Source organism: Drosophila novamexicana, unplaced genomic scaffold (genome assembly GCF_003285875.2).
Source record: "Drosophila novamexicana strain 15010-1031.04,08,12 unplaced genomic scaffold, DnovRS2.1 tig00000960-arrow-arrow-pilon, whole genome shotgun sequence".
NCBI classification, from domain to species: domain Eukaryota; kingdom Metazoa; phylum Arthropoda; class Insecta; order Diptera; family Drosophilidae; genus Drosophila; species Drosophila novamexicana.
The window spans coordinates 1,723,726-1,747,365 of NW_020824833.1; the positions used below are offsets into that span (position 1 = coordinate 1,723,726).

General features: G+C 38.3%; 4 protein-coding genes across 4 annotated transcripts; 3 read left to right on the forward strand and 1 right to left on the reverse strand.

The window, feature by feature from the left end:
* The first annotated feature begins 809 nt into the window (after positions 1 to 809).
* Positions 810 to 6,732, forward strand: LOC115765237 (1-phosphatidylinositol 4,5-bisphosphate phosphodiesterase gamma-1). The gene is made up of 4 exons (XM_030708694.1): positions 810 to 2,105; positions 2,167 to 2,653; positions 3,175 to 4,031; positions 4,099 to 6,732. Exons 1-4 carry the CDS (start codon positions 825 to 827, stop codon positions 5,167 to 5,169), a joined length of 3,696 nt encoding a protein of 1,231 aa, XP_030564554.1. The 5' UTR covers positions 810 to 824; the 3' UTR covers positions 5,170 to 6,732.
* Positions 6,733 to 7,273: 541 nt separating this feature from the next.
* On the reverse strand, positions 7,274 to 12,814 carry LOC115765239 (splicing factor U2AF 50 kDa subunit). The gene is made up of 5 exons (XM_030708696.1): positions 12,709 to 12,814; positions 10,777 to 11,340; positions 10,611 to 10,699; positions 7,888 to 8,010; positions 7,274 to 7,821 (listed from the first exon to the last, which is right to left on the reverse strand). The coding sequence occupies exons 1-5, from the start codon at positions 12,719 to 12,721 to the stop codon at positions 7,360 to 7,362; spliced, it is 1,251 nt and encodes a 416-aa protein (XP_030564556.1). The 5' UTR covers positions 12,722 to 12,814; the 3' UTR covers positions 7,274 to 7,359.
* Positions 12,815 to 12,996: 182 nt separating this feature from the next.
* Positions 12,997 to 14,933, forward strand: LOC115765238. Its single transcript, XM_030708695.1, has 8 exons — positions 12,997 to 13,677; positions 13,744 to 13,852; positions 13,918 to 14,053; positions 14,123 to 14,267; positions 14,334 to 14,410; positions 14,474 to 14,589; positions 14,659 to 14,773; positions 14,835 to 14,933. The coding sequence occupies exons 1-8, from the start codon at positions 13,052 to 13,054 to the stop codon at positions 14,930 to 14,932; spliced, it is 1,422 nt and encodes a 473-aa protein (XP_030564555.1). The 5' UTR covers positions 12,997 to 13,051; the 3' UTR covers position 14,933.
* A 452-nt stretch (positions 14,934 to 15,385) lies between these two features.
* On the forward strand, positions 15,386 to 23,279 carry LOC115765269 (protein no-on-transient A). The gene is made up of 5 exons (XM_030708758.1): positions 15,386 to 15,789; positions 18,249 to 19,485; positions 21,492 to 21,836; positions 21,902 to 21,963; positions 22,775 to 23,279. The coding sequence occupies exons 1-5, from the start codon at positions 15,439 to 15,441 to the stop codon at positions 22,880 to 22,882; spliced, it is 2,103 nt and encodes a 700-aa protein (XP_030564618.1). The 5' UTR covers positions 15,386 to 15,438; the 3' UTR covers positions 22,883 to 23,279.
* The last annotated feature ends 361 nt before the right edge of the window (positions 23,280 to 23,640 follow it).

Genomic DNA, 23,640 nt, shown 5'->3' on the forward strand with positions numbered 1-23,640 from the left:
TATAGGAAACATTGATTTAACAGTTCTGTTAGCTCTATACTCATTTTATTTCTCACTCACCAGTGCTGTCAACTATCGATTTCTAAGGAAGACAGATCAACATGAAAAAGCCAAAGTACATTTTATGAATGGCAAATTCAATTTTTTGTCGGAATTAAAAAATTCTGCATAATTTGCATCTATGATTAAATACACATTTTCATTAAAACGTTACCAAATGGACACATTGGCTTCCAATGTAACGTTCAATCTGCACAGATATTCGCAACTTCTTTAAAAATTGCAAACCATTTTAAACCCAAAACAAAACATAATAATAATTTTTACAAAAATAAAAAAAGAAATCAGTAATATGCAATAAAAAAAAAAATAAAACTAATGAAAAGAACACCAACATATATTCCGGCCAACACATTTAAAAAAAAAGGCTAAAAGGCAAAATATGTTACAAAATAACAGAAATGTAAACGCAATGTAAACGTAATTCACCTGCATGCCATGTTGCTTACGTTTTAACGTCGATAACGATAATATCGATACTTTTCCTGTACAAGCAATAATTCTTTTAAAGAGTCCAACATTCAACAAGTGCAATTGTAATCAATAACAAAATAAATTTCCATTAGCTAATTAGCTGCCAAATCGAATTAATAAAACGTCAATGAATCATAGCACAATACGTTGAATGCTCTTCAAGCCTTAAAGAGCCAACGCAAAAATACCTTAACATACATACATCCAACATATTGTAGAAGAGATTCCGACTAATGCATGTTTTCATAATTTGTTAATAATTGAAATTATAAATAAATAATTAAAAAACGATGAGTTGCTTTAGTGCAATGAATACACCCCTATTGGGGGAAATGGAGCAGACAATTTGCATGCTAGAACGCGGAACAATTGTAACGAAACTATATGGAAAACAACGACGCCCCGATCGGCGACACCTCATGCTTATCAGAGAAACCCGTCAGCTGTTATGGTCCACTGTCGCGGCACAGACACGCACCGAATACGAGGGAACAATCCAGTTGCGGGAGATACGCGAAATACGCGTCGGCAAGAACTCAAAGGAGTTCCGACTCCATGCCGATGACTGCCAGCGTTTCGAGAGCAGCAAATGTTTTGTCATTATGTACGGCAACAGTTTCAAGCTGAAGAGCTTCTCTGTGGTGGCGCTCTCGGAGATCGAAGCCGATAACTGGGTACGGGGATTAAGGTATATGGTTAAGGACACCATTCATTCGCCGTATCCACTGCAAATCGATCGTTGGCTGCGGCGTGAATACTATTCGTTCGAGAATGTTAACTCGCACCTGACCAAATCCGACCAGAGCTCCCAAGTGACCATCAAGGATTTCAAAACATTCTTGAGCAACGTTAGTTGCAAGATGAGCACAAGTAAATTTATGGAGTGCTTTACAGACGATATAAAACGCAAGCATGATCTGAAATTCGACGATTTCTCGCGTCTGTATCAGAAACTCTTGCTGCCCGTTAATTTCGTCAATGTCCTTGGTAGTACGCAGTTCGCTTATTCGGAGGACAAGAAAATAGTAAGGCCCATTGAGTTTAAACGTTTCCTGGAAATTGAACAGCACGATTTGAATGCCTTGGAACTGAATAGTATATCTAGTTTTATGCGCGACTTTGTGCAGGACGTTGAACGCGATGTGCAGGAGCCATATTTAACCATCTCCGAGTTTGTCGATTATCTCTTTTCCAAGCAAAATGATCTGTGGGACGCAAGATTCGATGCCGTCTTCATGGACATGAACCAGCCGTTGTCCTCCTACTGGATAGCCTCATCCCACAACACATATCTAACGGGTGACCAGTTCTCGAGCGAATCCTCTTGCGAGGCCTATGCACGTGCCCTCCGCATGGGTTGTCGCTGCATCGAGCTAGACTGCTGGAATGGCCCTGACAATTTGCCGTACATATTCCATGGTCACACCATGACCTCAAAAATTAAGTTCATGGACGTCATCAAGACCATTAAAGATCATGCATTCACCACGTCCGAGTATCCAGTAATTCTATCCATCGAACAGAACTGCTCCTTGGAGCAACAGCGAAATATGGCACATGCGCTGATTGAGGTGGGCTTATCAGATATTCATATACGAATCGTAAATGACATGCTTATATCTTCTGTTCCAGGTCTTTGGAGATATGCTGCTCACACAGCCTTGCGATCGAAATGAACTGCATTTGCCGTCGCCCAATCAGCTGCGTCGCAAGATAATTCTAAAGCACAAAAAGTTGCCGCAATTCGATGAAAATGTTAGTGCAATTAATTTACCTGCGGTTGGTGTTAATAATGGAACGATCGCTTCATTTAGTCACCGGTCTTCTCTGGGTGGCGCGACGGATGATAGCGAGAATTTGCAGAAAATCCTAAAGAAAGGCTTGCTGTACTTTAAGGACCCAGTCGATAAGTCGTGGAACCTCTATCAGTTTGTGCTCACCCAACAGGAGCTTATCTACACATCCGAAATCAGCGAATGCCGCAACGGCAATTCAGAAGATGATGATTTCGGACTGTCGTCCTGCACGCTGAATAGCAATATGCAGCAGAAACAGAAGGATACATCGGCCAATGATGAGCTGCATTTTGGTGAAAATTGGTTTCACGGCAAGTTAGAGGGTAAGTGTTTCAATTTTTCAATTATTTAATCTATCAAATTTCCGTGCTCCGAGCAGTTTTGCAACTAGCTCGATGCAACTTGGTAGGCCATGCCGTATCGGAGCAGCATATGATATAAAGCTGTTAAAGGAACCATTGCTCGATGACAGCGCTTTCATTTTGTCATGAACCTATTTTCAGTTTAACATGATCTCAACAAAATCAACCGCTTTACTTCAAATAATCTAGCTTCTTTCCAAATAATAGCTTCTTTCTAAATAAATAATCTAGCTTCTTTCCATACATACAAACATAAACAACATGGGGGACCGAGAATGTTTCTCTCCGTCTGCTTATTCATTTCCACGAAAACAATTTGTCCCTTTTGCCCATTTGTAACAGGTTGAGGGTATAATAAATATGCTCCCAAGATAAAAGCTTATCCGCATCGAACTACATTATAATTGATATTATTATAAGATAACATGATTCAGAAAGGTTTTCGTTTTGCATTATTATTTCTATTGGCATCTTTTTATTAGGTGGAAGACAAGAGGCGGATCAGTTGTTGGAAACTTACAAACACCTTGGCGATGGCACATTCTTGGTGCGCGAGTCGGCCACGTTTGTGGGGGATTATAGCTTGTCCTTCTGGCGGCGCAATCGGCCCAATCATTGCCGTATTAAGCTGAAACACGAGAATGGCTCCATTAAGTATTATCTGGTTGAGAACTTTGTATTTGATTCGTTGTACTCGTTGATTGTGTACTACCGCAAGAATATGCTGCGTAGCTCGGAGTTTTCCATTATCCTCAAGGAGCCAGTACCACAACCAAAGAAGCACGAGAGTCAGGATTGGTTTCATCCAAATACCACAAAGGAGCAGGCCGAGCAGGGTCTGTTAAAGCTGGACATTGGATCGTTTCTGGTGCGGCCATCGGTGCAAAGCGTCAATGCGTTTGTCATATCCTTTACGATAAATCGCAAAATCAAACACTGTCGGATCATGCAGGAGGGTCGCCTGTATGCCATTGACACAATGCAATTTGAGTCCTTAGTATCGCTAATACACTATTATATGAGGAATCCGTTATATCGGAACGTCAAACTCGTCCATCCGGTTTCCCAGGAGCTACTGCGACAGAGCCTAATAGAGAATGCCCAATTGCACGGTGAGCATAGCAATAACGATAGCTCTGGTGCCTCCAATTATATGGGCTCCAATCTGGAGGAATATGTCACATGCAAGGCCCTATACAGCTATAAGGCCGACAAGCCAGACGAGCTCTCCTTTCCAAAGCACGCGATCATAACGAATGTGCAGAGGAACAACTCGATGTGGTGGAAAGGTGATTACGGTGGCATGATACAACAACATCTGCCGGCTAACTATGTCAAGGTAACCAATTATTCTTATTCTAAACTTTTGATTAAACAAATGAACCTTCTCTTTCCATATTTTATAGGTCATTGATTCTGCAACTGAGGATTACAATTCGGTCACTGAGGAGGGCAACGATGGGCGCACCGATTCAATTGAGATCTATGGCGCAGTGGCGTCTCTTTTCGAGTCAAACGAGCCTGGAATTATAATAAAGCTGCAGATCCAAACGCCAACGATGCAAAATCCATTTATAATCGGATTTGACAACCAGGAGACGGCCTACGAGTGGATCAAATCCATACAGGACGCAGCACTAATTGCTAGTCAATTGGCCACAGAACGACGTAAAAAGGAGCGCACGGCACGCGTGGCCAAGGAGATGTCCGATTTGATCATCTATTTTCGCAGTGTACCGTTCCGGGATCACTCTTGGATATTCCAAGAGATGTCCAGCTTTCCCGAAACAAAGGCCGAAAAGCAGTTTATACAACAAAATATGCCGCTCTTCCTGTCGTATCATCGCAATCAAATTAGTCGTGTATACCCGAAGGGTCAACGCTTGGACTCATCCAACTTTAATCCGGTGCCCTTTTGGAACATTGGCTCCCAAATGATTGCACTGAATTATCAAACTGGCGACAAGGCCATGCAGCTCAATCAGGCCAAATTTCGAAATAATGGCCAATGTGGCTACATACTAAAGCCAGTGTTTATGATGTCCGAGAATTTCAATCCCAACAATCCCTTGTCTGACGGCCTCATCGAAACGAAGGTTAGCGTGCGCATCATTGCAGCTCGGCATCTATTCCGCGGTGGCAAATCGAACAATCCGCAAATTGTTGTGGAAATCGTTGGCGCCAGCTTTGATAGCGGCATCAAATACCGCAGCAAAGTCAATGAGAACGGATTCAATCCCATTTGGAACGAATCCTTCGAGTTCACAGTGCACAATCCGCAGTTTGCGCTGCTGCGCTTCGAGGTCCAGGACGAGGATATGTTTGCCGAAACGCATTTCATAGCCCAGGCCTGCTATCCATTGACCTGTGTGCGCCAAGGCTATCGCAGCGTGATCCTGCGCAACAAGTTCAGCGAGGAGCTGGAGCTGTCCTCGCTTTTGGTCAATATCGAGATTTCAAATCGGGAATCTACTTAGTGCAATAACACAGCCCGAATTCAAGTATTTTTAAACACAATGCATACATATCACAAAACAACACGTACATACATATCTTACCCAACCACATATTAACTACATATACATACACATATCGCAGCTAGCATTACTTAACAAAACTACATTCTGCACGTGAAAGATTTTTACAATCTGCACTTGCGACAAATGATTTTCGCATTCCTTTACGAAGCTTATGTGTGTTTATGCCATGGACACTTCGCGAAATCAGTTTTTTAAGAGTGTGCATTTCATGATATGCTGCGTTTAAATTGTATTTATGCTAGCCAATTTCATGGAACGTAGCTAACGCCAATTCACGAATTCGATTTACACACGAAAGTTGACTATGTTTACGTTTATACGCCAAAATACTAGAAAGTGCTGCATAATATTTTTAATATATATTTATATTATATACATATCATGCTATTCCAGGAAGAATTGCTTAAAATGTATTACTGTCTAAGTGCAAAAGATGTAAACGGTCGGGAAAGTAGGACCGAACGGATTAGGACTAGCAAATTGTGACTGATACGCTGCAAGCCGGTTCGAATCAATGCCTCGCCCAGGTTTTAGTTCGAACATTAGTTCGCTACATTTTTAACAATTTTATATAGAGCACTTCAATTCTACACAATTCTCTTGATCCGGTATTAGGTAATTTTTCATATTCAAAGTACTTAAACAAGTCTAAGGGCAATGCCAAAAACTAACTAATTTTACAAGAACATTTTAAATCAAACAAAAAAATAGTTTTCTGGGTCAAAGGTAATCCGGTTTAAGGCTCGGTTCATGATACATATGAAATTGAAATTCCAGGTTCCAACCTTTTCGGCTTTATTTGTAGCCCAGCTTAAAAAAGATACGCCTGTCAATTATCTGTAGGATATCTCTCCATAACAAAGTGAAAAAAAGGGAAAAGCATATCAGTATTCCAGCCGTTCGATTTGCAATTTGACAATTTAGATTATTTGTAAATGTGTAAAAATAAACTCAAGGTGTACATTTTGATGGTATCGCCCATATAATTACTTATATATAATTTATAAGTGAAATGTGTTCATTTTAAAAATTGTTTTACTAATCAGTATTATGATTTTTCCTGACTTAGGTCAGTTACGTGCACAAAGCATAATTTTCACAGTGCAAGTCGGGCGTATATACGTATTAATGAAGGTATCAAGTCATTTGATGAATTGGTGAATCGCAACCTAGTTAATTTCTGTTAAAAACAATTCTAACAATTCATTCTGTGAGTTCGAGAACAATGTATTTGATGTGTTTATGCCACAGTTTTGACTAACGTTTAATTTAAAATCATAAAAGTTTGCTTGTAAATTCGCAAAATGAATGTGAAGTAAAGCAATTCACCTTTTCACTATACCAATGCCAACTTTCGCGTGAAAATCAAATTGTTGGAAAGCAATTTTAGATTGGATTCATGAAATTCAACTATTTTTAGTGCTTACATAACAGGCTTATCATAAGATCCATATTATAAACGTAGTAATCGCATGTAACATGAGCCGCAGCCAACTTAATGACATTTAAATATTGTGACGTCCCAAAAAAAAAAAAAAAAGAGTGGCGTGGTGGTAATGAAATCGTCAATTTCATAGTACAAACGTAGCAGCACTATCAAGCGAATTCCATAATGAGATTTAAGCACACAGCATTTATTAATGTAGTCATCAGAACGCGATTTGCACATAACTGAACTAATTTTGCTTCATTTTCTGTTATTTTAAGTTATTTTTTCGCATATATATTTATATATTATACAAATTAGAAATTGTATGTTAATACTGTTATGAATGTTTTACCCACATGTGTATATATACATAAATTATATTGTTTTATTCGTCAGTGCCAAATAAAGTTTTTACGGCGTAAGTGATATTCAATATTGTTGTTAATCTTCAATTTGTACACTGTTATACGAGATACTCGAAAATTGGCTTGCAACTTCGTAAATAGTGGGCTTCAAGTATCTTAAATTTGTTTGCAGTTTTAAATAGATCGTAGATCGATGGGTTTGTGCAGGAAGAAAATAATTGTATGTTGGATAAAAGTCATGAATTGTTATTTTATTATGTGATTTTTGTTGTTGTTTGATTTTTCTTTTTATTGGACAAATTGGTGAATGTGTGAAATACGTAGAAACTTTATCTAAAATTCGCGTCTATGATATTTGTCAGGATCAAAGTATGATGTAACAACAACGCGATCGCTGAACTTTCGGCCAGTCAATGCCTGTTGAGCCTTTTGACAATCGAGAACCGAGTTAAATTCGACAAACACTTTGCCGCAACCAGGAACTTCCACGCCCTCAATCGGACGCGGTATCTCAACGCTGCGAACGACGCCATATTTCGTGCACTCCTCCTTAATATCCTCCAATATATCCTCATATTCCTCCTCATCGCGCAGCTCATCGGGAGTGACCATGTTCAATAAGCAAAGCACCTCAGTGGGCGGACCAGATGTCACCACTGTCGATAAGCCCGGCACTTGCAACATAACCGACTGGCTGGTATTAGCGGCATTCTGAGCATTTTTGGCACCCACACTGGCACGCTGAACGATCAGTTTCTTGTCTCCCAACTGCATGCCATTCAATCCAGCAATTGACTTTTGGAACAGAAAAGAACAGTTATCATATTAGCATCTGATACATGACTAAGAAATATAACTTACCTGATCAGTAATGCTCAGATCAACGTATTCACAAAAGGCATATCCTTTACTCAAGCCGGTTGCTGCGTCCTTAACAAGGTTGAACGCTCTTAGCTTACCAAATGATAGCAACAATTCTTTCACCTGCAATGCAATAAATGGTTGTTATGTAATTATTGTTTAAGAGCACAGACACATATTATTTGGCAAGACTAATTTAAAAGAGATTTTACCAATAGAAGACTTTATATGCTGTTCACAAACTGCAAAACGGTATATTCGTTTTGCTGTTCGTGTACATTTTTTTATATTTAATCGCTAGAATAAAACTAAAGGAGAGCTTATGTCGCACAGTCTTAGAGGTAGGAAACGAATAGACAACTCATGACACCATCTAGGCTTAATCCAACTAACGCGGCAGCCGAGACAAGCTCACCCTCGTCTCACGTGGACCATTAGTGGTCCCACATTTTGTTCTCCCTTGCGCCTCAATGATTTAAAATGTGGCACTTCCAATCCGTGGCGTCGATGCCATTTGAGTCTTTACTGACAGATATAGATTCCAAGATAACGAATTGTAGTTTTCCAGTGTGCTGAACATGTGTCCTTCTATTTTCTCATCGAGCTTCTGCGGCAGAATATATGCAGATGCAGAAGAATGCTTCTTTGATTCTTTGACGCGTTCTTTGATGCCTGCGCACCTGCGCTTGGAAGACACTTCAATCAATCGGAAATCTAAATAATTTTGTAACTGCTTAATTCATGGCAGTAGACCCTGATAAAAATTTATTGGGCCCCGAGCGGCAAAAATAGCTCTCCATTCTATCGAGAGTAAAAAACGGGTGCGAGTTGCCATTGAATGCGACAGTAGTCTGTAGCTGAGGGAGTGACAAGAAATATGCGAGTCCATTTGGCAGAGGTGCATGCGAAACGTTGAGTGTTGATGCTGAATGAAGGAGGCCATCTGTCATGTTTGTACACTGAGTTTGTGGATATTTTTCCGAGAGTGCGACAGCAACATCGTCCGCATTCCATTGAGCGCAGCAGTAAGTTGACCGCTACGATCCTAAGGGAGGAGAGAGGATACCACTTGGTGGAGTGCCTCGACTCACAAACCTGGAAGTAGCCGACGATCCCAGTGAAGCCTTGACGGTCCTGCGTATCAGCAACTCATCGATAAGGTTCACGATCCGAGGGTCGACCTCCAGGCTCGCAATTGCACTGGTGTTTGTATGGGGGGGTGACCTTCTTGAAGGCTCCTATGTCAAGAATTGCGTTTAGGGTGAATTCCTTCTGCAGAAAAGATTTATCTATTATTGAAATGACAGCATGTAACGCTGATTCGGTGGGCCTGGCTTTCCTATAGGCGTGCTGTGAGTTTGAGAAGTAAGAAGGCATATGGAGCCCATCATCTTCAGAATGAAGGACAATCTTTGAGGGTTTTGTGAAAGGATTTACCTGCTTAAAAACCACATTAGCCACAAATCACGTTTCTGGGATTGCTCCAGTTGAACAAACTTTTTGGATGATATCTTTCAGCTATCTGATTGCATGCAGTATTTGGCTGGGATTATTTTGTCTGCACCCGGTATATGCAGGTCTTGAAGCTGTTTATTGCCCCACCTGATGTTGCTTTCAAACAGGTCACCGTATCTGTATAGGGCGTAGCGTATGGTCACCTGAAAGTCATTTAAAGTGAGTGCTTATATGCAACTCAGGTGTTTTCTTTTTGTTCGCTGCAATGTGTCCATGAGTCTTCGGGTTGTGCTTGCGTATCCAAGGACAGGAAGCATGCCAGAGCCAGGAGCATGTGCCCTAAGATTCGTAACCACTTTGGATCTTTGCAGTGTCGAGCTTGTTGCGGAACTCCTTATCAATTGGAATTTCTTATTCATTTGGTCTGCAGGGATAGTATGTTTGCCTGAGAGCTATGTCACATGCCAAGGCGTTATTTTTTTTTAACTGATTGTTACTGATTTTATATTCAACAACACTTTTAATTACTTTACAAGAGAAAGCGCTACCATTGTATAGCATATTTGCTTTATATTATACGACGAATATAATTTTAAATATATATGAACCTTTTCCATAAATTCAATTAGAAATAATCATTCTACTGTATTCGTTTTTTTTTTTAGCCTAGGGAAATATTGTATCGACAGCTGAGAGTTTTCGTCAACTAGACATCATATCAACCGAGGATTGCGCTTTCGGAAATTATAAATATTTTGGGTAGTACATTTGGTATTTCGATAATATGTATTAATATTTATATCCGTCTACTGTGTGTATCTGAATTCAGTGCAAAATAACGCGTACGGCAGCTAGGAGCTGAATTCTCAAGAGTTGAAACTTTTTATTATAAATGAATTTCATTAGTTACTACAACTATTTTTCTGTTCTTTTTTTTTATTGTAATCCGATCGGGTTAAAACTCAATACCCGGTTGAACTATCGTCCGATCGGCTTGAAAATCAAGTCTAACACAATTTTTTGGACCGGTAAAGGCGGCTAATATGAGCTGAAATTTGATCGGCAAACCCTGAATATTATTGTTTAGTATATCATATGCAAATCAAATTAGTTTTACATTTAAGATATTTCCATTTATGTATTACATCATATAAGTCTATATACATATATTCGAATGCATTTATAAATGTCATGGATACTTCATTGAGTTCTCTTATATTTCTTGCTCCAATTTCTTTATAATCCGCTTTTAAGCTTTCTTCGCTTACCTGTTCGTCGTTTAAATAATTGGGTAGACCTCCTATAAATATTTTGTGTGGTGAATCGGGCACCACTGTTGAGATAACTCCACTTGACACTATTAAATAGAGAGAGATTGTGTTAGTATTTGTGTGCTCTGAGAGGACAACTAACTGATTTTGGTGGACAACTTACCAACAGCGGGCTTGACTGCCGGCGTATCCGTGATGCCGGGCATAGGCTGGTAATCATGTGGGCGCCTTATTTTGAGGTCTTGTCCTTTTAAATTGATCCCATCAAACGCCATGGCCTGAGTGGTCTCATCTATAGATCTGAACTCGAGGAAAGCAAAGTTCTTGTCCAAATTAATTTGACATGCCAGCACTGGACTACCGGCGGCTTGTGCTAAACCAACTAAATGCATTTGTTGATTGAAAAACTCCATCATTTCCTCCTCAGTGACACCGAACGGAATGTTGCCCACATACAAGCGACGCGCCTGACGCGTTATAGTTGACCCCACCACGGGCACAGCTGTTTGAGGCGTATCTGGCACTACGCTGGCCGGGATTTGCCCAGACGCTTGCATCGCTTTGTACTGCATTGGTGTTATGTGCTCAAATCCAGGCGGCGGCACATCCCAATATAATGACGGCTTGCGGCGCGAGTTCCGGTGATGGCGACGATCCCTAGAGCGATCACGATGCCGATCACGAGATCGGGATCGATGGCGGCGCCTGTCGCGGTCACGGTCACGATCTGTTAATGTAAAACATACATTTATAGATTACACATACACCAACAATTTCCTAATCATATTATGTATGTATCTTAAATACCAAATATGTTTGTACCCATGCTTAAAGTCTGAACAAATGCCTTTAGGCTTGAAGTGTTAATTAACGTGTATATAAACTAGATATATTAAACTAGCTGAGCGGCGTTACCCGGGCCAAGTTTTCTATTTGAACCATTACAGGATTTAGGGCTATTCACCGTTTTTGTCTATATAGAGATTTTATATATATGACTCTGAAAATTATATATAGACTCTGAAAATTATTTACCTTTTCCCCTCGATCTTTTCTGCTTTGCTTTTTAATTTTAAATAGATGTAAGGGTTCTGACCATTATAAAGTTTAAGGTAAAGTAAAGTTATAAAATGTCGAATTGTCGTACTTAAAATATATTTGAAATAATACACGCTTGGGTTGAACTTCTATAGTTTATAGTTCAAAACTGATATATAGTAACAAATTTACTCAGTTAATTTCCATGAAAAGGTTAATTTCAATTTTAACTTAGCCAGCTTTTATAACACATCCATTAGCTGATAAAAGTAATATTCACAAATATTAATACTTGTCGGCACTCATTATTTGCATTGTTTTTTTTTTCGCAGTGGGAACTTAATTCTTGTAGGTACTGTACACGCTCCTACAACTATTTACATACACTCATAATCATACTGATGTTCCTATCACCGGCTTTAATTCCATGTACTGTAGCTCACATGCATATGAAAAACATAAGCTAATTTAAATAGTGTGTTGTATACTCACGGGGCTTGCGAACGTACACGCATACATATATACATTTGCACACACAGACGCACACACGCATACACATACACGAACACACACACATATACATATTTTTACATAGTGAAAACTGCCTCATCGTCATACGCAATGCGTTTATTTTGGTGGGAAAAAAGTATGCAATATGTCGCATTAATTACGCACACACATACATGCGCATACCAGAGTGGTACTCGGGCATATTGAAGGGATAGCATATATGAAAATTCAACAAATACACATACATATGTATGTACATCCATGCGTACGTATGTATGTAGCGCCCAATATGTCTGCCGGTGAGTATGCAAAATAACGATAAATAGTTAAATGATTTGAAAACTTTCAAATAAACAGCATTGATCATGTTTTACCAAGTATACATGTGCAGTCTAAATTGGCAAGCATTAGTACATTCGCCCATTCTATTTATGTAAACTTATGTACGTACATGCATGTGTAAATTAGCCGATGCCCGAACTTAAGCACATTGAAACACATATGTATTTTTAAGGCATGGGTAAGGCGCTATAATATTGCAACTTACCATCATATCCCATTATAATATTTGCACAAATATATTTTGACACGAAAAAAAATTTTAACTATAAAACAAAAGCCGATGAAATATGTATCCCTTTAAAATGCGAATGTGTATGTCAATAAATATCTGCGAAACGATATAAAACAGAACACGTGAAAAACTATGAAATTGTGAATTGAAACACAAACATGCATCAGGGTTGCACGGCATATTAAGTGATATCGATGGCTTGCTGGTAAATTGTTATCGAAATATGTATGTTATATATAAACTGATATATGTTTATATATACACTTTGTTTTGTTTTGTATTATGAGGTCAATTGTTGTCGGCTTTATTAAAAACTATGAGCATAAAGATATTTCTACCAACTGAATACTTCTATCTAAAGCGGGCCTGCAATCTATATGGCCAACTACACATTAGCGAGGATAATGTCGTAGTTTATTATGTGGTAGACGCTGACAACAATAAACTAGACTCGGACACAAATAAAATGCGTTTCTTGGGATCTATCTTGTGCAGTGATTCCTATGCGGACAGCAACTATTGCCGTTCACATGATGTCGTCTTATGCTTCACTTACAGCAACGATGCGCCGAACGTCTCGCTTATGTTTACTGGAATTACGCCCGAAAATCTGAACCAAGTTAAACTAATACTTTACGATAAACAAACAGTACGTAGTTTAGTTATCAAAGAGAACAACACCCTCGCCCACTGGACAAGGGAGAATCAAATTAATGACGAGTGCGATTTCTATATGCTGGCCCAGTTGGTTCAACCAAATCCAGACACGTGCCGCAAATCGAATGACTTGTGGTTCTATGGGAGTCAGTCATTGTGCTTGCTTGCAAATATTCCAATGCAAATGTTTCAATATGTTGTTGGCAACAAATTTATAAATAGTATAATAACCCACACAGTCATTTATAGACATTATAAGGAATGGCAATCGATCTATGCAGCGGGGTAAGATTTGCTTCAAATATTTCATTCATATTAATTGATTTATTTATTGATATATATTGTTCTCAGTTCCAGATTGTCGAATATTATGATAGATCGAGCATTGGGCATTATTTTAATGCTGATATTGTTTACGCTTGTTTCTCATCCAGGCGATTTTCTTATTCAGATCTCCCACGTAAGCTCAACGTTTTTATGGACGAGACACTGCTGTGTAACTGAAGAATCATACTTTATTTTTAGATTATTATACACCAGCTATATAGTCTTTTGAAGGTTTTGGAAGGTAGTCCCATCGGTCTCAAGCTTAACATACATTTGAATAATTTTTTTCTTGACTGCTTTAAATATCACATTGAACTGTGGTCCACCTTTTTGGGTATGCAACAATTATAAACGATGGCAATTTATTATTCGACAAACATTATTATTTTTCAATTCGTTTCAGATTTGATCGAACCAATTGTACGGCAGGTTTTCCTTGCCATCGGGGCATTTGGATGTTTAGGATTTACATATCAAATAGCATTGCTTGCCGATTTAATATCAATAGTTGGCTTACATGCTCATTGTTTCTACGTTTACACCAAAGTGTAAGAGCTAGCCAAAGTTTAAATATACGCTAGTTAAATATAATTTTACCAAATTACTTTTTTCAGATTGAATAACGTCGAAGTTAAAGGCCTGACGGTGTTATGGCAAGTGGTACGAGGCAATCGCTATAATATCTTAAGAAGTAGGTCTAACAAAAAGACTATCTTATTTTGATCAACATTCATTTTACGTTTTTTGTTTTTAGATAGAATCGAAGCTCATAACTATATGAATCGCCAGCTATACCTTGCAACAATATTCTTTTCTGCAATATTGTTCTTGTTTCCGACCACTCTTGTCTACTACGTTGTGTTTGCAACCGTAAGTTGATTATTATTATTATTTATTTATTTTTTTAAATGACAAGCTAATATCTTTTTATGATTACAGTTAAAGGCGCTCACTTGCGCTACGTTGGCAACTCTGGAATGTTTTCGCCGCAAGCTTTTAAATTTTCCCATAGAAATGTTTTTGAAATACATTAAAAAGGGATTCTATGAAATTGGTAAGCGAAACTATGATTTAAAGTATACACCTATTATTTCATGCGTTTTTTAAAAATATAGATTGCCTAAGAGTGCTGGACACTCCACTTCAAAAACCATTATATTTTATTTATCGAAATTCAAAATTAATCATTTTTGTATATAAACTCCGAGTTTAAACTAAATAAATGTACCTTATTCAACAAGTTTATCTGTAGTTTCTTTAAATTAGTTTCATTCCTCTTTGGGCTTGATTTTTTGGCTTAGACCTAGATCTATTAAGGAACTTTCTGTTTCAGAGTCTAAAGACCTATTTTAGGAAACATATAAATAAGTATATGCTATTAAGCTGTTTTGTCTCCTGACAAAAGTGGTTTGGAGGGCATGTTATTGATATATATTTTTATATAATTGCACTAAGTTATCATGGTCATATAAAATATATTAAACGTTTTTTAAATTTTTATCTAACTATCGGTTTCATTGCGTAAAGCGAAAAATATCTCGAGTGCGTTTCACATCACTATTTTATATCGATAGATCGAAGCGACAAAAACAACCCTGACAGATATAGAACTGTTTCGTTCCCACAATCATTGTCATTTCATTACGCTTCAGTTTCTGTACGGGGCTGGACGGTTGTGTAATTGATTTTTTTTAAAAATAATTTTTCTTCAATCTTGTAATGGAAAATTCTGTAAAAATGGACAATTCTGGCAATTCAACACCGCTGCCACAGCGCCAAGCAAGAGCTAATAATCAACCGAATAAAAATATCGGTAAACACGGCCCACAGAAGCAAAACGAAGGTGCATCAGACGGTGGCCCAGCAGAAAAACGGCAACGTTTTGGCCCGAACAATCAGAATGGTGGCGGAGGTAGCGTCGGCGGAGGTGGAGGCGGCGGCGGTGGCGGAGGTGGCCAAAATCAAAATAAAAATTTCGCGAACAAGGGTGGATTTGGCGGAGGTGGAAATCGCAACCGCAATCGTGGCGGCAATCAAAATAGGTCGAATTTTCAAAATCAGAATCAAAACGTAAGTACATACATATGAACACAAGTTTACACATATATGCACAATGTGTAATAAAAGAATAATGAAATTGCATTGAATTCGATTAATTACTGCCGCCGGCAATTTTCTAATACCATTCCATTGAACGGCCTAGACGATCGTGTTTTTGCATCTTGTACAAAAACAAACAACTTCAGGCTATAGTGTCAGTATGTTTGTGCGAGTGGTGTGTACACTCGAAAAGTACTAGCATATACAATTACAATGGCGGCCGAAAGGCTATGCTGAGATGCTGCTGTGTAAAATTCAAATAAAAACGTGGCAAGAAGTCATTGGGTACGAAATGTATTACTTATATTCGCTGAAAGCTATATGGATGCATATTAACATATGCATATTCTTTCAAATTGGGATTCTCCTTTGTTTTTTTGGTTTTTTTTTTTGTACAATATTAAGGTATGCATACACGCATACATACATATGTATGTACTTGTGTGTTTCTGGGCTGCCTAGATGAGATCTTGCATTCAAATTTATGTAATTCAAAAAGCAATAGCTATTGCAGTTCTGTATTGTTCTATGTGTTCGGCGTACTACAAGAGTGTTCTGCACAATTCACATGGCATACGTATGCCATGCATACACAAACCCTATGTACACTAGTATATGTTTGCGTCGTACAGTATGTTCGTGTTGTATCATTCATCTCGTTCGCACCAATGGCTTTCGAGTTAAAGCAGCTTGTGTTGTCGCGTTATTTGCTTGTCTTTTTTTTTTTTTTTAATACAACCGGCAAATGGCAAATGGATGGTCTCCATATTGAGAATTTTGTTAACAACCGTTGTGCGAGTTAAGGGTGGGCGTTTTAATATATAAATAAATGCATATGTGCACATGTGTTTAGCACATACACATTTGTATGTTGCTATGCACATACATATGTCATTAACCTTTCTTTAATTATTATCTTTGGGCACAGTTTGTTTAGGCAAACTGAAACCGTTTCATTGACTTGGTCCATTCTAGTGTTTGATCTAACTGTTCTTTTAAAATCTATGTTCGTGCGCAATTTGTGCTTGGGGTTCCGTTAAACGGGGAAAAAACTTCAAATATAACTGTATGGCAAGCTAAGTGTTTGTATGCACACGATTGCCATCTGATAAGGCATCTTGCACCAAAGATTGCAAGAAAAATTGTATCTTATGCGGTAAAAGTACAAATTTGTTGACTTGTTTGTATACGAAAAACGTCTTTTAACGAATTGCATTTCGGGTTTATTAAATCTTTTGTGTATGTTCTTAAAAATAAAAGCAAATATTAAAATACTTGCTCAACAGTTTATTGAAAACAAGAATAAGAAATTACGATTTGTGAAAAAAAAGTTTCATAAATTCAATACCAGCTTTGGTACATTTGTGCCACATGTTGCAACCAAACTTATGTGTATGCAAACATACAAACATAAGTGTGTTTGCCCTCTTTCCGCTATCTACAATGCGAAAAGTTGATGATTGCGCATATTTCCAGATGGTATTTGCACATTCAAAATACTCGCGTTTATTTAGAATCAAGATAAATATTTGAAATGCGATGGAAATAAAATTTATTTAATATTCTATTCTTTCGTTGCGGACTGGCAAATGTTGCCAGAATTCTCAAAGTACGGCTGCTCCAGTGTTGCCAATTCAGCATTTTTCTAGCTAAATTCGGCCATTTTCGGAGGTTGGCCGGAAACAGGGAAACCTAGTTTCTCGGCACGCCAATGGCAAGTGCAAGGAACGTTATTCAATTTGAGCTCGGAAAAAACGCTAATTAGCTATTTTCTAGCCATTTTTTGCATTCGATTTAGCTATTTCTTAAAGCGGCAATTGCTAACAACGCGCCGCGCCTTAAAAATTTGCGAATTAACTCCAAAACTAAGTCGGATTCATGGGTTTACTTTACAAATTCGACAGTTCTATATTAATCTATTCGCATTTCAGCTTATTGAGTTGAAAGACGAAGAAGAGAAGAGAAATTTTTATCAGATTAGCAGGTGATAGTCACCACCAAATTAAGTTGTACTGTAGCATTTGGTTTTTATTTTTTGCTAGATGTACCTTTTTTTATAATTTGTTTGAACATCAAAAGTTGTCGACATGTACAATAATGGTATTTCTCTAAACTGTAAGGCATAATTCTGTTGGTTGGGTTGAGAGGAAACTATTTAAAACATAAACAATTCTAGATATGTAAGTGTCTATATATATATGCTATATATATATACATATGCTGTTTCGCGCACTTAAACGTACATAAATTATAATAGCTGAACTGCAGCAGGCAAGTGCTTGTTAAAACTTTAGCAAACTTGTTTGCCAATAACAACTTAGCTTGTTTGTTGTTGAAGAGAACTGTAGTTAAACAATTGCGTAGTGTAAATCACATTTATTTCTTTCTTTATATACTCACATGAATATATATAATACACACATATATAGCAAAAGTCCACAACAGATGCACCAAAAGCGGACGGAGGAAATCTCAATGACAAATCTAACGAAGCTAACAATGCAAATCAATCCAATTCAAATTCAGCTGCCCAAGCCCAGGCACAACTTCAAGCGCAGGCCCAAGCTCATGCCCAGGCCCAAGCTCAGGCTCAGGCTCAGGCTCATGCTCAGGCTCAGGCTCAGGCTCAGGCTCAGGCCCAGGCTCAAGCTCATGCGCATGCTCAAAATCAAGCATTTAGGGCTCGCGGCGGCGGCGGTGGTGGAGGTGGTGGTGGTGGTGGTGGTGGTGGCGGCGGCGGCGCAGGTGGAGGAGGAGGAGGACGCGATAGGAATCGCGGATCGCGTGGTGGTGGCGGCGGCGGACAAAACTCTGGCGGCGGTAACAATTCACAGCGAGGCGATGACTTCTTTATAGCCCAACGGTTACGCAGCATTAGTGGTCCCACACATGAGCTACCACCGATCGAAGTCGCCCAGGAGACCAAGTTCTCTGGACGCAATCGTCTCTATGTTGGCAATTTGACCAATGACATTACCGATGAGGAGTTGCGCGAAATGTTTAAGCCGTACGGCGAAATAGGCGAGATATTTTCGAATCTTGAAAAGAACTTTACATTCCTTAAGGTTGACTATCATATTAATGCTGAAAAGGCCAAGCGCGCCTTAGACGGCTCAATGCGCAAGGGTCGCCAGCTTCGCGTCCGTTTCGCCCCCAACGCAACCATCTTGCGTGTTAGCAATCTGACACCGTTCGTGTCTAACGAGCTGCTCTACAAGTCCTTTGAAATATTTGGGCCCATTGAGCGGGCCAGCATTACAGTCGACGATCGTGGCAAGCATTTGGGCGAGGGGACCGTTGAGTTTGCCAAAAAATCATCGGCCAGCGCCTGTCTGCGCTTGTGCAATGAGAAATGCTTCTTTTTAACGGCCTCGTTGCGTCCGTGCTTGGTGGAGCCGATGGAGGTTAACGATGACAACGACGGATTGCCCGAGAAGGCCCTCAATAAGAAGCTGCAAGAGTTCAATCAGGAGCGCAGTGTTGGGCCCCGTTTCGCCGATCTAAATTCATTTGAGCACGAGTACGGCTCCAGGTGGAAACAGTTGCATGATCTATTCAAAAGCAAGCAAGATGCTCTCAAGCGTGAGCTCAAAATGGAAGAAGAAAAACTTGATGCTCAGATGGAGTATGCTCGCTATGAGCAAGAAACAGAGCTTTTGCGTCAAGGTTAGTATAACAGGGTAATACGAGTATCTAAATCAAATACATATTTAACTTCTGGCTAGCCGAAGTTTTTACACAATCTCTACTGCTTTTCAAGTGTGGTTCCCTTCCCAAAAGTGGATCCACCTTCAAAACACTGAGAAACGATAATAACGGAATAAGTCCATTTCGTTCCTTATCGTTAACTATTCTCTACTTAAAACTCGACTCACAAAGCTCAACTAAACTCATAGTTGGTTAAGGCTTTTTAGATTTACATATAATTGGGTGATAAAGTTGGGAAAATAAACGATAAAAGCAATTTGCTTAGTCAAAAACTATCTGAATATATCGATTATCGATAAATCGATTGCTTGTTGATCGATACCTTTTGACATTTTTATGTTTATGTTTACATTCTGTGAATATTATACCCAAGCTGTGAAGTGCAACAATGAACTATCGGCTAAATTCTTACCGATAGTTTCTCAGCTTTTCACGTTTCAATCGCATTGCTAGACTAGCAATATTTCGATTTTTAATACATTTGAATCATATATCGATTCGGACAATCAATGAATGGGGAACATTTGAGTCCATCGATATGTCAATCATTTAAACTATTATTGTTATCTTTTGTAATCACAATCACGATACTTACCTTCAATTTGGGTTTACATTATTTGCGTTCTTGCAATGTCGAATGTGATGTAGCAACCACATTCAAGCATAATACATATATTTGTTAATATCTTTTAAGTTTATATATGGGCGATTCCTCCAGGGTCACGCACATAGTCGTGCTTTTTTAATATGAACAAAAAAAAAAAAAAACAAAATCAAGCGATGATTTTTAAAAAGCATGTCACCAAAATATCTCCTTGCTTACTGTAAAAAAAAAAATCAATAGTAACCCGTTACGGATTATACCTCGAAGTGGCTTGCTTCTACATTTATGTATAAAAACGCATATCTTTAACTTGAGGCCAAGATTTTTGGAATGGAATATCATTAGTATTTTTTATGCTAGCCATTATAGACGTTATGGTTTTTGTTTTTTTTTTTTTTTTGCGTTAATTATTTACTTCAAATTTGATTCACAACATTTTCTATCTAAGAGTATATTGAGCATCATAATTACCGTCAGTTGATCTATATATTTTCTAAGTTCTTTCATGGTTTGTTGAAAAATAGGGTTTCAGGGGCATGAGATACGCACATTATAGATGTCTGTTAACCAGTTATTTTTTAAGATTGAAAAACCCTGAAAAGAGTTGAAAATTCGGCTTGACAGCTAAGTTAAAGTAATTTGAGTATATTTTCCTTGGTTCTAAACGACAAAAACATGTTGAATTTTGGCTATAATAGACTTTCTGGAACTACTCATATATTAGATGTTTATCTGAAGAATCGTTCATACACAACTTGCACAAAGTTGTTGCTGTTGGACTGACAAGTAGCTGCTCTTGCCTATTTTTTTTTTTTGTGGTTTTGCTGATATAGCCTGTGCTTAATAGATTTATCTGTTTGGAACAGAATTAGTGCAGTATTATAATAATTTATCTATATGGTTTAATGTACAATCCCGATTCTTTGTACAATTTTGGGAAGTCATGGAATTTCTTTGGTTAACAATAGAAAAAATGTTTGTACCATTTACTAGGGATATGCATCACAAGGCTATTCTAGCCTTATATATCTGGGCAGGTGGATTCTAAAATATTAAAAAAAAATGTAATATATCTGAAGCATTTTGTTATTGTAGAAAGCATTTGTGGGTATATATGTATATCAAATGACGAAGATGACTGTATGCTAGATATAACATTCCCACATGAATCCTTCATTATCTTAACAAATTGTAAATTTACCGATGTATATATATTTCTGTATACATGATATTTAAAATAAAATGTTTTATGGGTCGCGTCAAGGCGGCGTTCGAGATGGTGCCTGGTTACTGGTCTCATCATATCCCTAATCTTTAGCCAGCACTTAACTTGGCAGCTAATACTCGAATACTCTTTTAGAATTAAGAAAACGCGAATCTGATAATGAGCGCAAGAAATTGGAATGGGAAATGCGCGAGAAACAGGCTGAGGAGATGCGCAAACGCGAGGAGGAAACCATGCGTCGTCACCAGACCGAAATGCAGAGCCGTATGGTGCGCCAGGAGGAGGATATGCGTCGTCGTCAGCAGGAGAACACATTATTCATGCAGGCCCAGCAGCTAAACTCGCTGCTTGATCAGCAGGAAGGCTTCGGCGGTGGCAACGGTGGTGGTGGCGGTGGCAACGGTGGTGGCGGCGGCGTTGGCAATTCAAACTTTGATAACTTCGGAGGCAATAGCAACTCTCCGTTCGAAGTATTCAGAGGTAAATCCTTGAGTTGACTTAACGCATTCAAAAATGTTGTAATCCTTTATCGTATTTGCATCTAGGTAATAACAACTCGTCCATGGCGGGCAACAATGCCGGACCCGGTGCAAACAACCAGCAGCAGGTATGTAAACGTACAGGACATAGTATTCTGAGCTGCTATATAATAGCATATGGCATATGGTCGACTCCAATATGAACCAGATGCGCGGACACCTGCCTATTAATATACCATAATCGTTAAATTGCGCCGCCTCTCATTTATGGTTATATAATTTCAATGACTGTTCTCACTCATGTAGATAGCAAGATTTAAAGGGTAATTTTTTGTGGCCAGGGCGGCAACTGGAATGGGGTGGGGGGGGCTTGATTTATATATATCTTATATATGCCTCAACTGGCAGACTAGCAATAGTCTTCAGCGTAATCTTTCGCAACAATAGCACATGTATAACTTAGTATTTAGCATTATCCCATTCAGTAACTAAATAAGTGATATGTATATATACATACACACACATATATATATATATATAAATATATATATAATTGTTTTCTATGCGTGACTCGCTAAAGTCAAATTTTTTTTACATTTTTCTGATAATGATGCCAAGCTTTCAAGCATGGCAACCGCATTTTTAACATTATCTGTTAATATGAAAGTGGGAGGATTTTGAAATGGCTTTAAACAATCGCAAAATGGTTATCCTTTATAGCAGCCCGACATTTGCGTGTGGCTGCCCGCATGGATATATCTGAGAGCGTGCCATATGGCATATGCGGGTATGCGAGTGGGCTTAACAAGGTTTTGGGGGCCATGTTATCTTTTTTAATTATGCATTATTATAAATTTTTGGCTTATAATTGGGTTCCTCTACTCAGTGAAAAAACAGTAACAACTCAATTGAACAATTGTACTTTCGTTGCTCGAATAGGACTCCTTCGCTGCTTTTGAATTTGGGGTTAACAATATGAACCAAGGCGGCAATCAACGTGGAAATAATGGCGGAAATAATGTTCCATGGGGACGACGTCGTTTTTAGACAGCCGATATAATGCATGGACCCCCCCAGTATGGATAATACGTAAATCGACAGAATGCATCGATTTACGTAGTACACTCGACACATTTCACTTATTTTAGTGAGAATTCATTGCAAAACAATACAAACAAAAAGAGAGAAAACAAAACAAGAAATCTTATGGAACATACTTAATCTATAATCAACTGCTGCACCCAAAACTTTTATGATTTGATTTAATTATTTGTCAAATATGTCATCGTCAAGTCCTTATAATAAAGAATCATACATAAAAGTAAAACCGAGTGCTAGATAAAACATCGCCATAAATGGAATGCAAGAATAACATACTTTTGTTATCCGGGCGGCAAGTGATATTTAACCCCCCGGTACATAGAATCTAACATGTAAATATGAAACATTTTTGAGTAGCTTCTATATGTAAAGCATAATTTCTTTAGTACATTTTTTTTTCTCTTTGTATTATTCTTAAAATGCATCCATGTCTTGATCATGTTTATCTAAGATATAAGTATATGCGATGTATATACACATAGATAATGCGATGTATATATACATAGATAATCTTATCTTCTCCAATGTTATGTGCATCAATAAATTATGGTGAGTATGGAACGGGAGAGGAATCCTAATAGGTATATATATATATACATATATATATATATATATCTGTAAGATCTAAAGATATATATTCTTGATTTGGCTGGGGCTCCAATTTTTTTTCTTTATGTCTGGTTTATTCCAATGTGGATTTGATC

What these genes read in the sequence shown, in the direction of transcription:
- LOC115765237 (XM_030708694.1), top strand. Translation starts at nt 825, where the DNA reads ATGAGTTGCTTTAGTGCAATGAATACACCCCTATTGGGGGAAATGGAG. An exon ending in TGGCACATGCGCTGATTGAG is followed by an intron (nt 2,106 to 2,166) that starts GTGGGCTTATCA and finishes CTTCTGTTCCAG; the next exon opens with GTCTTTGGAGATATGCTGCT. An exon ending in GTTTCACGGCAAGTTAGAGG is followed by an intron (nt 2,654 to 3,174) that starts GTAAGTGTTTCA and finishes TCTTTTTATTAG; the next exon opens with GTGGAAGACAAGAGGCGGAT.
- LOC115765239 (XM_030708696.1), bottom strand. An exon ending in GGCAGTCAAGCCCGCTGTTG is followed by an intron (nt 10,700 to 10,776) that starts GTAAGTTGTCCA and finishes TCTATTTAATAG; the next exon opens with TGTCAAGTGGAGTTATCTCA. An exon ending in ATCTGAGCATTACTGATCAG is followed by an intron (nt 7,822 to 7,887) that starts GTAAGTTATATT and finishes CTGTTCCAAAAG; the next exon opens with TCAATTGCTGGATTGAATGG.
- LOC115765238 (XM_030708695.1), top strand. Translation starts at nt 13,052, where the DNA reads ATGAGCATAAAGATATTTCTACCAACTGAATACTTCTATCTAAAGCGG. An exon ending in CAATCGATCTATGCAGCGGG is followed by an intron (nt 13,678 to 13,743) that starts GTAAGATTTGCT and finishes TATTGTTCTCAG; the next exon opens with TTCCAGATTGTCGAATATTA. An exon ending in ACTACGTTGTGTTTGCAACC is followed by an intron (nt 14,590 to 14,658) that starts GTAAGTTGATTA and finishes TTATGATTACAG; the next exon opens with TTAAAGGCGCTCACTTGCGC.
- LOC115765269 (XM_030708758.1), top strand. Translation starts at nt 15,439, where the DNA reads ATGGAAAATTCTGTAAAAATGGACAATTCTGGCAATTCAACACCGCTG. An exon ending in AACAGAGCTTTTGCGTCAAG is followed by an intron (nt 19,486 to 21,491) that starts GTTAGTATAACA and finishes ATACTCTTTTAG; the next exon opens with AATTAAGAAAACGCGAATCT. An exon ending in TCCGTTCGAAGTATTCAGAG is followed by an intron (nt 21,837 to 21,901) that starts GTAAATCCTTGA and finishes ATTTGCATCTAG; the next exon opens with GTAATAACAACTCGTCCATG.